Raw genomic sequence first — 12,476 nt, forward strand, 5'->3', positions numbered from 1 at the left:
TAAAGATGCGTGTATCTCGTAATAAATAAGGTACAGAGGCTTGATTGCACGGAAGCGACACTCATTGTTTATCGCTCCGTTAGCCAGACGTTATCTCCTCCCGCTCTCGGGGGCCAGCGTATTGTTCTTTTTTCTTCTGAATAATTGAAATTTATCCCGTGTCCTCGCTCGAGATCGTTCGCGTTCACGATTCCAGGTTAATTGGTCCGGATCGAGAGAAAGTTCATTTTGCAACCTTGTGAGGCGTGTCTCCTTGGTTGGACTGGTTGGCCGGAAGAGGCGGGGGTGAGATTGGCTCGCGAGATAGAAACGGCGTCGATTAAGGAATTTCGCGCGCGTCTAGCTGTGTAATATAACGTCCAACGGTGTAAACATTATACAGGTCGTTATTTACACAGTCAACATCTACAATCTACAATCTGGCTTTCTCAATAGATTACCTCGTCGCGAGGTAACGAGATAAACGGTCCATTTCTGTTGGGATTATTAGTCGAACGCGAAAATGATTACATACCCACTCAATTGGGCGGATGGGCGAAATTCACAATTATCACCGCACTAATTTTTAGTTCGCGAAACGACAGTGCAGGATCGTGCGGACGGATCGTTTTGCCGCAATTAGTTGATGCTAAATCGGGCGCCGATCGTAAATTCGCGCCGACACCGTCCCGGAATCCATTCGCGAATACGCCGGGCCGCGTCGCGGAAAATTGGAGCGTATCGTGGCCGTATGATGTGGCTGTACCGGGTGGTCGCGGAAAGAAGCCCTTCGTCCTTTTGCTCGTGATCTTGGATTTTATTCTTGGACGGGATACGGCTCTCTTCTCCCCTGTGTCTCGATCGCGCCCCGTTCCTTTTTACTCTATTTCGCGGCATCGGTGGAGAATGTTCGGGATTCTTTGTCCGTTACTTTGGTCGTCAAGACGCGATCGCCGTTTTTATTTGCCGCGTTCTTTATTTCGTCGGGACTCGTGTCTCGCATCTGGCATCGCTCGAAATTTCGGTCTTCTTGGTTCGCAAGTCGCTGGGGAAGTTTGCGCGTATGTTATCGCGGTATTAGAGACTGGAGAAAATCTGTAGGGGAATAATCTTTGTCGAATTACGCTGCATAAATAGAGGATGAATTTTATTCGACATTTATTCGGCAAAATAAAAATTGTTGGCAGCGTTTCGGCCCTCAGGGATTGAACCAACGCGTCGCGACGCGACGACGACAGCAATAAAATCGCGAGGAAATCAATAAATCGTAATGGCGGCGAGTGTCGTGAAAACTTTCTGTTCGGTGTCGGCGGGGATCGCTTAAGCAGCGCGCCGGTTATTAAAGGAGACAGACGGTTGCCCGAGTGGACAAAGTGGTGCCATAATTTAGGAAGGATTCATGAGTAACGTCGACGTGTCAACCGTGCGACGTTCGCCGGGGCCGTGGTACGAGGGCCTTGCACTTTTGTAATGGCGCGACATTTGTTCGTGCGCGGCCGCTTAATTGACCAATTTTTAATGCCGAGCGCGGTATTTAAGGGGCCGACGAATCTCTCCGGTTTTAAACGAGGAAACGGCCACGGGTACACGAGTACATTAGCGGTTAATACGCTCGAGACGATCGCTGAACGACGTTTCATTTAATCTCCGATAGTAGAAAGATACGAATAGGACAGAAACGGGTAACGTTGTTAAATTGTTCGGAGTACAGGGATGAAGTTAGCGATTTTCTTCGGAAAAGTGTGGTGATGTTTTCCCAGACAGTTCGTAACTCTTCCGAACGTCGGAGCCGCGAACGGATTAACGAGCGGGCTGATCGAAGTGTTGAGAAATTAAGTAGATCATTTCCGCAGGTGTTGCTTATAATTCACGGTGTCTCGCGGGGCCATCGACTCGTAAATATTCGGCGGGGCTCTCTTGTAAAAGATAATCGCGGAATTGCGTCATTACAAATGACCGGGGCCGGGGCTCGTGCATTACCGGGAGCAGCTTTCGCGAATTTAAAAGCAATCGGGCAACGCCGCGCCGCCGCGCCGGGGCTCCGCTGATTAATCGGCGTTTATGCGAGCGTCGGGGTGGATCGAGAGAGGGGGAGTGGAGAAGTGTCGAGGAACGATCGGAGAAGAAAAAAGATGGCGATCGAAGAAAGTGGAAGAGAGCAGCGAAAGAGGAGAGCAAGAGAGATCTCGCGGATGAGGATGTTTCATTGAGACTCGACGAATTCGTGCAAGCGCGAGCGGAGGGAACGAGAGACGGGAGAAGGAGCGGGTGGATGCATTCAAGTTATTTCTGGACCGACCCAGATATCTGCCGACATGTTTTCTTGGACCGTGCTTTAAACTGTTTCGGATAATTAACGAATTGAATCGCATTCGCGCGCATCGCGAGCTCGTATTGTCCTCGAGCGACGCACAAAAACTTCTTTCACCTCGCGTACTTTGGCGGTCACGGGCTACCTGTGATTCGTTCCACCCGCTACCGGTGGCCTCGATGTAGACCGTAGATAATTGCTATCGAGGAACCGGGAACCTGTTGGTGACGTGACGTCATGGATGGATAATTGTGCACGGGGTTTCCGAGAGGGCGGCGCGTGAGAAATTAATCTCGGCATTATTACGACGCGACGGGAACGTCTCGGTGCCGCTTTATTTTCGACGTGCGGCCCGACCCACTCGTTACAAGTAAATCTGGCGGACGCTCTGTTAACACCTTCTCTACCGGCTTGATCGTCAATCTAACCGTTTCGGATGGTTTTATTGATGAGCTTTGCGCTCGAGAGCCGCGGTCCTCGAGATTCTCGCCGTTCGACTGGTTTATATGTTAAGAGGCCGCGCTTCGATTAGCATTAATCACTCCGCTTTGAATTTGCCGAGAGGGTGCCGCGATTATTTCGAGCACACTGTTTCGCATTCGTTGCAGAAATCTCGATCATTACACCTGTCAACTCCAATTTCTACATCCGAATGCCTTCAGAAGCTCTTATCGGAGCAAAAACATTTGCACAGCTCTTGCAATGGGGATACAAAACATTCCTGAAGTTGAAAGTTCACGCAGCATCGAAAGTCGCGCGAATCATGTGAAAATTTTGAAATTCGCCAGACAGCGCAATTCCACCGAAAGGCAAATTTAAATACGCGATCGCATGATTGATGCCGTTTATATGTATTCCGAGAGTTGATAGCTTCAATTATCGGTTCGACGAGTATTTCTGGCGGGCATCAGACGGTCGCAAACACGTTCGATATTTCATTGAATTTCACGAGATTACCGCACCGCACCGCGCCGAGTTGCGTCGGTATCCCCGATGCTTTCGTTAAAGATTGATTTTACCAATGCGTGATTTTCACTTTTCTCGAGTCGTTTCGACGGTGGACGGGTCTGGCCCATCGACAGCTGGCAGATGTTATCAATGGACCGACGGGCATTTCAGCTTCGATTGACTGACGTCCCGCGTAATTACGTAGAAGACGCGTGTCGCTCTACCAAATAAAATGATTCCCGAGCCGGGGAATGGGACAACGAGAGTCCTGACGTGCCTTTTTTTCACCTGGCGGCTTTCTCACGCCCCGAGACCCGACTGTTTCGAAACTTGGACACCTAAACTATCGTCCCGGTTTTACGGATCCTTGCGACTTCGATCCGGAGTGAAAGTTCGTTATCTGATAAGGAGATAAGGTGAACACCAAATAGGAGATAATCCGAGCACACATTTATTAAATTCAAGTTACATCCTAAACAAATACACAAAAATGCAACACAACCCACTCTAGTAAAAATAAAACGAAAGACCGAATTCGACAAAAATCTACAAGAACAGAGTTACGCAAAGCATCAACATCAATCTCCCACTCGCCCTCGATTCGTCTCTAAATCAACGAAAAAGAAGTTTGCTACAAATCCTCGCTTCGACTGGAGCTCTATTATCATTTGTGACACGGTACACGCGCTAATTTATTAAATCAGACTGTTCCGTGTCGTTTTTACGTTGGAGGGGATGGGATGAAGTTGTTAGAAAAACATCCCCCGAAACGGCTGTCTCTTTGATTCACGGTTTCCTGCGGCTCGACGTCCGATTTCGTTGTATTTTCGTCTTCTACACTGCGTTTCTTTGCCTCCCACACTCTCCTACACCCTCCCTGATCCTCCTTCACACCCTGTACGAGCTCTCCCAACCATACTTTCCCCGCCGGAACCCCCGGATATCCAGCCGGGCCTGTCTGACTTTCTTACTTTCTTACGAGTGGCTTCTTTCCCTCGTTTTTTTTCGCATCCACTACGTCCACGCGCCCAAGAAAAACATTTCGCGTGTCTCACCGAGTGTAAAGCCGGGTACACAGTCGTGCGAGCACACCAGAGGCGACGCGATGCGTCACGAACGCGTATTTCACGGTGCTCGATGCGAAACGGGATTTGCGGGAACATTCGCGACACGCGTTCCCCTTTTGCTGCGGGCGAACAGAGATGGAAACATCGTGAAAATCTCTCTTCTATCTTTCTTTTGCTCCTTCATTCGTTCCCTTTGCTTCTCCATCCCCCGTCTGTCGCGCCGAATGCTGTCACTTATCGCGAAAGTAATAATGTTCGCGATATGATTGCGGTATTCCCGGACCGACTGTATATTTATCTTGCGTTCGGTTCGCTCGGTTGTCTCTCCGCAGCATCTCTTTTCTTAGCCTGATTCTGGGACGGATTTCCTCAGACTCTTCTTCCTGGGTTCATCAACATTTAGATTGTCTACTGGCTCTGTTGAACCTCTTCGAGGGATGGTTTCAAGCAGTATGGTGAATTGTTCTGTAGCGTTGACACATATTGGTAAAAATAAATCTAACGTTAAGAGGAATAAGTAATGGTGCAGGGCAAGAGAAACATGGCCCTCGAATAGAGACATTTTCTGTACGGTGCCCGCATTAGAAAATGAGCGGCGTTATGCTAGGTTTCAATTAAGGTCCACTAGAAAGCGGACTTCACGCTTGTTTCCCTTTTCGGTTCCCTATCCGCACCTTGCCCGTGTTCCCGGCACAGTGTTGCAATTCCGAACGAGGTATAGGTACGCGGCGCGGCGGCAGAAAGTGACAGAGCAAAGAGCCGAGAGCCATTTGTTGCGAGCACGCCAACTCTCGGGGACGCGAATTTCATCGTCCCGCCCAGGTGTGTGTGTACCCGCCCTAAGGTGCACGTGCGTTTCTACGCGCAGATTTATGCACCGAGCAGAGGTGAGAGTACGTAGGTTTAACGAGTAGTACTATGACCCAGTTCAGACCCGGCTCGCACACGGTATTTCACGTGCACCGACACGTCTGCAAACATTTCGACTCCTGCTGGTGGACTACTCTAATCGCGGGCTCGTTGTTATTATTATCGTGTGAATATGCATCTGCGGAGGAACCGGGTGTTGCCGCTGTGACCTCAAACATTCTGCAATTGTTGCGCTCCGAGGCAGTTTGCATCATGGATATAGGAATATAGGGATGGAGCATGAGCTAGCATTTTGGGCAAGGGGGTTTTTTTCTTTTCCGGAGGGGACGAGGTAGAAGCATGGATCTATGGGTAGAAGTTGCATCTTTTTCATTGGCTGTGTCCAGCGCAAGCGCAGTACGTCATTATGCATGCGTTACTGATACAGTTACATAACCTTTTAGTATGTTCTTTAATTCGTGTTGCACGTTTTAATTTCCTTTCTATATTCTCTAATTTTAGTTTTCTTTAATCCCTCGTTCTATTTGCCGTTATCGAAAAATAACCCCCCTTGCCCATAATGCTAGCTCACGCTCCATCCCTATATTCCTATATACATGATGTAACGCATGCATAATGACGTACTGCGCTTGCGCCGGCCACAGCCAATGAAAAAGATGCAACTTCTACCCATGGATCCATGCTTCCACCTCGTCCCCTCCTGAAAATGACTTCCACCCCGCAACGACATCCTCCATCCCTATATTCCTATATCCATGGTTTGCATTCATAACCCCCGTGCGTTATTTCAATTGGAAATAACAAGATATTTTCAGCATCGAACGGTGACCCTCCCCCACGATTTCGGAAATAATCCAAAGTGTTTGAAGGTTAGGGGCTCGAGGAGCGGAGTCTAGCTCTCGAGAAAGAGCGAAAGAGGCTAAAAGTCCGGTCCGGCTCGATCCGGGAGAGAAATAAATCCCGGGAGAGAAGCGGAGTGGCTCTCCTCGCGCCTTTATCTCTCGTCATCGCTTTCTCCTCGGGGCCCCGGGTGATTTACGCTGGTCTTGTCTTCCTTAATTAGGTTAAGGCTCTCGGGGGCCCTCCTTTGCATCGGGCCGGGTAGGTGAAACAAAGAGGCAGGTCCCCCGCTTCCGATCCGACCGCGAAATTCACTCGGACACCCTTGTTAAACATTAATCGAGGCGCTGTTGGTATTGTAACGCGGCGCGCGACGATTTATACTCGGAGCGTGCTGTTTCGGGGAACCCGGAGAACCTCTCCGACCCGAAATTTATCGCATATTTACGTCACTTGTTCCTCACGACCGTCGGTCGTTTCTCTGCTCTCGCGCGTGCTCGAACAGGGTACAGGATGATGCAGAAATCGTGTACCGGAGATTTCGGGCTTGACACGCGGGAAAAAAGAAGAAACGAAACGAGAAGAACCGTTTTCGGTGGGCCAACGGTGTCGAACACGGGTCTGTTTAAGTTATACAGCATGTTTCATTTATCTCGACGACCAACAAAGTACGCGAGCCGCGAATTATGTATTGACGTTTAATGCATAAGGCGTTCCGTTTATCTCGTGACCGAGATAAGAACACACAAGGGACTGGTTATTAATATTTATGCGTTCCACGCCGACTGTTGCTTTAATCACTCTACAGCGTGTTTCATTTATCTCGCGCACGCACGCTCGCTGGCTGGAAATTATCGATCGCCGTTTCCTTCTACGTTTTACGAATCAATTAAACGTGACGGGATTATACGACGAGCACTGCGCTCTGCAAAACTGCGTCGGAATCGTGGAAATTTAGCCATTAAACTGGATCGTCTTAGCCATGCGGGGGCCATAAATTCGGCCATATTAGCATCATCGTTGAGCAGGCCTGTAGACCTGGGTGTTTCGGATTTTTGATTGCCGTCGGCGCTCACATTGTCGCAAAATGTCGTAAATCGTTGCCGGCTCTCTCGGTTTCCACGCGGGAGCGTTTTTCTCACAGCGTTCAACGGCGGCCAATAAAAAATATAGCAGGAGGATTGGCATCGTTTTAAGTAGCGACCGCCTTCTACGTCGCGGTTGGTCGGCCATTGCGTAGTTGCAGCCGCCGAAGGCCGTTCTAGGTCGTTCGGTAGTTGCCATTAGGCAATGCTTCTCGCACTGGTTACCTTACGCAGTTAATTCGACGCGACTCCTGTCCTTGCCGGGATTGAGAACAAGCCGGTTCTCTCTCGAGCTACACCGAAACCATTCTATTGTGCCATTTAGAAATCCCTCCCCTTCGAACGGGCGATCCGCATCATTTTTTCATATTTCCTTGCCTATGTTACTGTGGCTGGAACGGTAGACCGTGGATTTTTTGCAAAATCAAAATTCTCAGTCAGGTTATAATGGTTGGGCCTGATACGGTTGACGTTGGAAATGATAGCAGACTGTTTGCGTTTTGTTTCAGAGGAAGGCTCGCGCCATAAACCAGTGGGAGGATTGTTCCCGTGCAGGCGTTCACCAGGAAAACCTCGGAATTTATGAACTTGTAAGGTACGTTCATGCTGGTGCTGTATTCAGCCGAGAGACTCAATAAAATGTACTTTCGTTACTTTCTCGCGGTCCCTTTCCGCTCTCCCCCTCCCAGCTGTTCTCTCTGTCTCTCGTTTATTTGTTAGCGGCGCGATAAAACTGCTCGTCCGCGGCCCGGTTGCTCCCAAAGCGTTCCGCCCGACGCCTTTTCATTTAAACTGCCGCTCGTAAGAAATAATGCTGGAAAAAGCCCGTCCGCGCTTCGGTTACGAGACGCAACCCCGTTTTTAACGATCGCACTTAACCGGGGAACGCGAGCGGGCGCGGGCGCGCGCGAAATTTGCGATCGGGACCGGCGACCGTGTCGGTATAAAGCCGGAGCCTTTAACAGCGGTGTACAACGCCGTGGAACCAGCTCTCTGCTAGCTCGCTTGATGAAGCTTTGAAGTTTCGTAAAGCACCGTCGTAAATTTTGCGGCGATAGTCCTGAACCCCTTGGTTAACTGGCTATTTTATTGCGAGCCCGCGCGCGGCGACCGATCTGGATGCACGTTCGACCAATTGCCGCGCTACCGTCGCTATCCTCGTTGAACTATGTGGCAATCATTAATCACCGAGGGTGCTAGACGACCGTCTTATATCATCTCGTGAGGGTTACTCGGATCCGAGCTTTGTTTCATTGTCAGCTCTACTCCCGAATGTAGACGAAATCGGGCAAATAACGAGCACTTGAAACTTTGTGATCGAGATCACGGAACTGTGTGAAAAGATGTTTTCGACAAAACCTTTCCCACATCGTAACCACCTCAGTAGACATCTATAGTCAGCCGCATTAAAATCAAAGGGGATTTTAAATACGCGGTCTCATGCAGTTAATTGGTTAGCCTCGTTAACGCTTGCCCTGCGATTTCCTTCGCAGGAGTGCTAATCGGGGCTACTCATTATTATCGTTTACATAATTCCTCAAAGTGAAAGAAAATTTATGTTCATTATCAATGATGCATTTTCTTGTGCGTATACTTGCGCACTTTACACCGTTCCGAGCGAAAGTAATAGCAAGACGGAATCGCGATGGCGTGTTTCGTGAATCGGGTAGGTGAACGTGTCGGCGCGGTCTATGATGGAACTATAAAGGCCATCTGTTCGCGTTTAGAGTCTCCTTTATGCTGGCCGATGACGTCACCTTTCGCGAGATAAACGCAGAGATGAACGCCTACTCCAGTGTCCCCCTGTGGTCCCTATCGTTTCCCACCCCCACCGCCACCCCCGCCTTCGTTCGTTCGCGTTCGCCGGCACGTTTTCTAGGCGCGAAACTTATCGACAGACTGCAACGCTGGTGTTATACGAGCGGACTTTAACAGCCGTTCGCCTAATCGTCGCGAACCGGGTTTCGAGGAATGTTGAACGCGTGCGGCTGGAGTGGCTTTTGGCACGCAGCTGGACGTCATTGTCATTCGTAAATCAGCGGCAGCCTAAACCAGCCTCGGGGGTTTCGCGATTTACCCAGGCTATTTTTCGCCTGTTTCCAGGTGAACTTCGTACTCATTGTAAATCCGACCTGTCGATTCCACACTCGGCTGTAAACAAGTGCGCGTGTTGGGCTTGAAGCCGGGACTGTACTGACAGTTTTGAAATATTATACGCCTTTGCACATGTACTTCAACATACATATATTATAAGATAAAGAATATACACAAAAGCGATCCGGAAAACGTCCTGCAATTTCACCCTCGATATTGGAAGAGCTCCTCGTCAAGCAACATCATCTAGAAAGAACGATGAGACCAGAAGGGGTTGAAGACTGGTTCACGAGGATGGAAGAGCGGTATCGTTATCTCGACGGGTCCGTCGGATCCGTTCGAATCGGGAGCGCCGCGTGGTGGCGTTCCGTCGAGACAGCACGGTCTCTGGCTGGGCGCCAGAGGCGTCCCGACGCTTGCCGAGAGGATGGACCGAGTCCGGCCGAAGACGGCGTCCCGGCGTCGAGCGTCCGTCAGTGCGTGTGCGACATGGCTGCGAGGCGCTGCGCCGACCTAGACGCCCTCCACCTCGCGATGTGAACAGACCCGCAGCGTCCTCGTACGAGATCGCTGAACGATCCCCAAACGTTGCACCCCCGCGTGGTCTCTCTTTCTCTGCGTTCCGCGTCCTCTCCCGCTCTTTGTCGCGCGTTCGAATCGGTGTCGAGCAACCATACTCGCGATCAACGACCTTGGGAACGGCCACAGTCCTTCCGGAGCTTGACGAACTTAGGGAGGCCTTGAGCATCGAGAACATCGACGCTTGGAGGTTGTCTAGGGTTGTACTCTTCGCCGGACCTCGCGCGGAGAACTTGAAGAGAACTTGGGCCACTAGATCGTGGATAGGGATTGCTAGATCCAAGAAACCTGCTCGAGTTGTTAAAGATTGTATTCATCTTCCGGGGTGCTCAAGATTCGGTTCTTCTGAATTTCACTCTGACGAAGATCCTGGCTCTGTGAACACGATTGCGTGAACGTCGAAGGGTTCCATGTAAACTGAAGAAGAGCGAAGGATCGGACGAGGAAAATTGCGCAGATGCTCGCAGTCGAGTTTAATTAACGAGACGATGGTCTGAGGATGATTCAGAACCAAATGGAGGAAGAGGAATATTAAAGACAGCGGAGCAAAGTCAATGCTGTCGCGGTCCATGGTGATCGTTAATTAATCTTAGGACAGTTCGTTAGAGGACTGATCGGAGAGTTGGTCGATGAAAATGTAGAGGACGAGGAGACAGATGTGCCAAGCAACATGGCGAGATAAATGAATGGGCGCATTTGTCGGTAGAGAAGCTTGTTGTTCTCGGCGAACGAACGTATCATTCCTGCAGCGAGAGAACGTTGCATTCCCTGTAGAGTTAAGCCTAGCCGGAACCGGAAGGCTCTTCGGTGTCTCTCTCTCTCGACGTTGCACATAAATGCTCACAGACTGCGGACCACTAGAATCTTCGTACGCTATGGACCTTCGTAGGCTAAGGACTTAGACTGTAGTGACCTAGTTTTCGAGTGAAGAATAGCATACTATCTGATGATAAAACAGACTCAAGATTGAATGACGCGACATGCGTAACACTCTGAAACACTTGGAAATAGTATATTACTCGCAAGATCAACTTTAGACTCCAGTATCCAGACTTCCAGTATCACAAAAGGAAAATTTAACCATCGACTTGGATTGGCTGGGAAGCTATCTTACTAACCTTGGGAGATCTGGTGACAAGGGCCTGGATTCAAGCAACCCAGCGAAGAAAGAAACTTATGATCTCAAGATCTGCTCTAGTTAGTTCCAAATCACCTACAACTACGAATCTGATAAATTGAGGACCTAATTGAAAGTGACTCAGTGACCACGCGTATAACATCCTATGTACCACTAAAAACTTTTCTACAAACATTTACAGACTGAGAACATAAACCAAGTGACCCAGTGACCAAGTGAACATCCTCTAAGCAACTACCCCCAAGAATTCCTTAAAATAACCCTTTCAGAGTTACAGATCGTCAACATCCCCATCAAAGAAAAGGACTCGCCATCCGACTATGGACCTTCTAAATCCAAGAACATAACTCAAGTGACCCAGTGACCAAGTTAACTGTAGCCACTTCCCAGATCTCGAAGAGTTGAACCAACATGTCCGGCCGGTGAGTCGATCGCCGCGATCCAGGGCTGTCGTGCGGCGATGATCGAGCCGGGCAGTGATCCTCTGGATCGTTCGCTCGAGAAACCACCCGGACGAGCGATGCCGGCCTAGTGACAGTTCGCCGAGGTTCGCGGATCTGCCGATGTGTTTGTCGACAAAACAGTGGCTCCTACTGCGGCCACGTGAGCGAGAAGCAGAAGAAGAGGAAGAGGAGGACGAGGAAGTCCCTGAAGAGGACGACTTCTCGACTTCTCTCGAGGTGGCCCCCTCTCGGCCCAAAGCTGTCGTCTTCGTCGGTCTGTTGCTCACCGTGCAGCTACCCTCTAGAGGAGTGCACGTGCGGGGCTGCGTGCGCGCGTGAACCGTGTCTTTCTGTGTGTTGGCAGTGTGTACAGTGCAGGGACCGACGATGGAATATCGGTGAGGTCACGAGGTCACCGCAGAATGCCTGAGCCGAGGGCAAAGCGCTGTAAACACTGTGACGGTACGACACGCACAACGTTTGGATCATTCCCGCGATCACTGTCCTCCGATCTTGTGTGATCGAGGATCTAGAACGCCTGACGTCTGTCCCCCCACTAACACAATTTAATAAAGTTTTTGCCTGGTTTTCGCTATAGCTGATTATTAACACCCTCACCCTTTGCAGGAGCTATGTTTGACGCCGTTTCTGCTGCCGAATCCACGTGCACCACTTCTCGTTGAGGAGTTTGTTTGGTCGGTGTGACAGGTTTATCGAGTTTGATGCGTTCCTGTGTCAGTCAACCTGATTCATACCATTTTGTCTGCTTTGCATGGTGTTTTGTGAGTAAGATGATGTTTAACAAAATTTATTCGTGGCTTTTGTTCTCTAAGAACGATCAGCCGACGATAATTCAATCGTTGTTTTTCTCGATCCTTTATATTAATCCTTTCTGCAATCGCTTTTCAAGGGTTTGTCCAGGCAAAAAGTGGATAGTAGCCAGTTGAATCATTTCCAACGCGGTGCGAAATATTCTCGAAGGTTTCTGTGATTTGTCATAAAGTCAAGGTCTCGACAGCTCGAAATTGTCACTGTTTTCGAGTAACGAATATCCCGAAAAACTGAATAACGTTCCTCTCGACACAGAAAAACTTTTAGACCCGGTGTCTAGAGGTTACAAAA

The 12,476-nt window shown here is 49.6% G+C and overlaps 1 protein-coding gene across 3 annotated transcripts in view; it reads left to right on the forward strand.

Annotated features, from left to right (window-relative positions):
* Positions 1-9,667: 9,667 nt before the first annotated feature.
* The window catches only part of LOC143211741 (uncharacterized), a 235,213-nt gene continuing 232,404 nt past the window's right edge, over positions 9,668-12,476 (forward strand). For 2 of the 3 annotated variants that reach the window (XM_076429671.1, XM_076429670.1), the window contains exon 1: positions 9,670-11,816. In XM_076429671.1, the coding sequence (XP_076285786.1) occupies positions 11,777-11,816 (40 nt within the window). In that variant the 5' untranslated portion in view covers positions 9,670-11,776. Of the gene's footprint in view, positions 11,817-12,476 lie in introns of all 3 variants that reach the window. The other variant, XM_076429669.1, reaches the window with a different exon arrangement.

Source organism: Lasioglossum baleicum, chromosome 9 (genome assembly GCF_051020765.1).
Source record: "Lasioglossum baleicum chromosome 9, iyLasBale1, whole genome shotgun sequence".
NCBI classification, from domain to species: Eukaryota; Metazoa; Arthropoda; class Insecta; order Hymenoptera; family Halictidae; genus Lasioglossum; species Lasioglossum baleicum.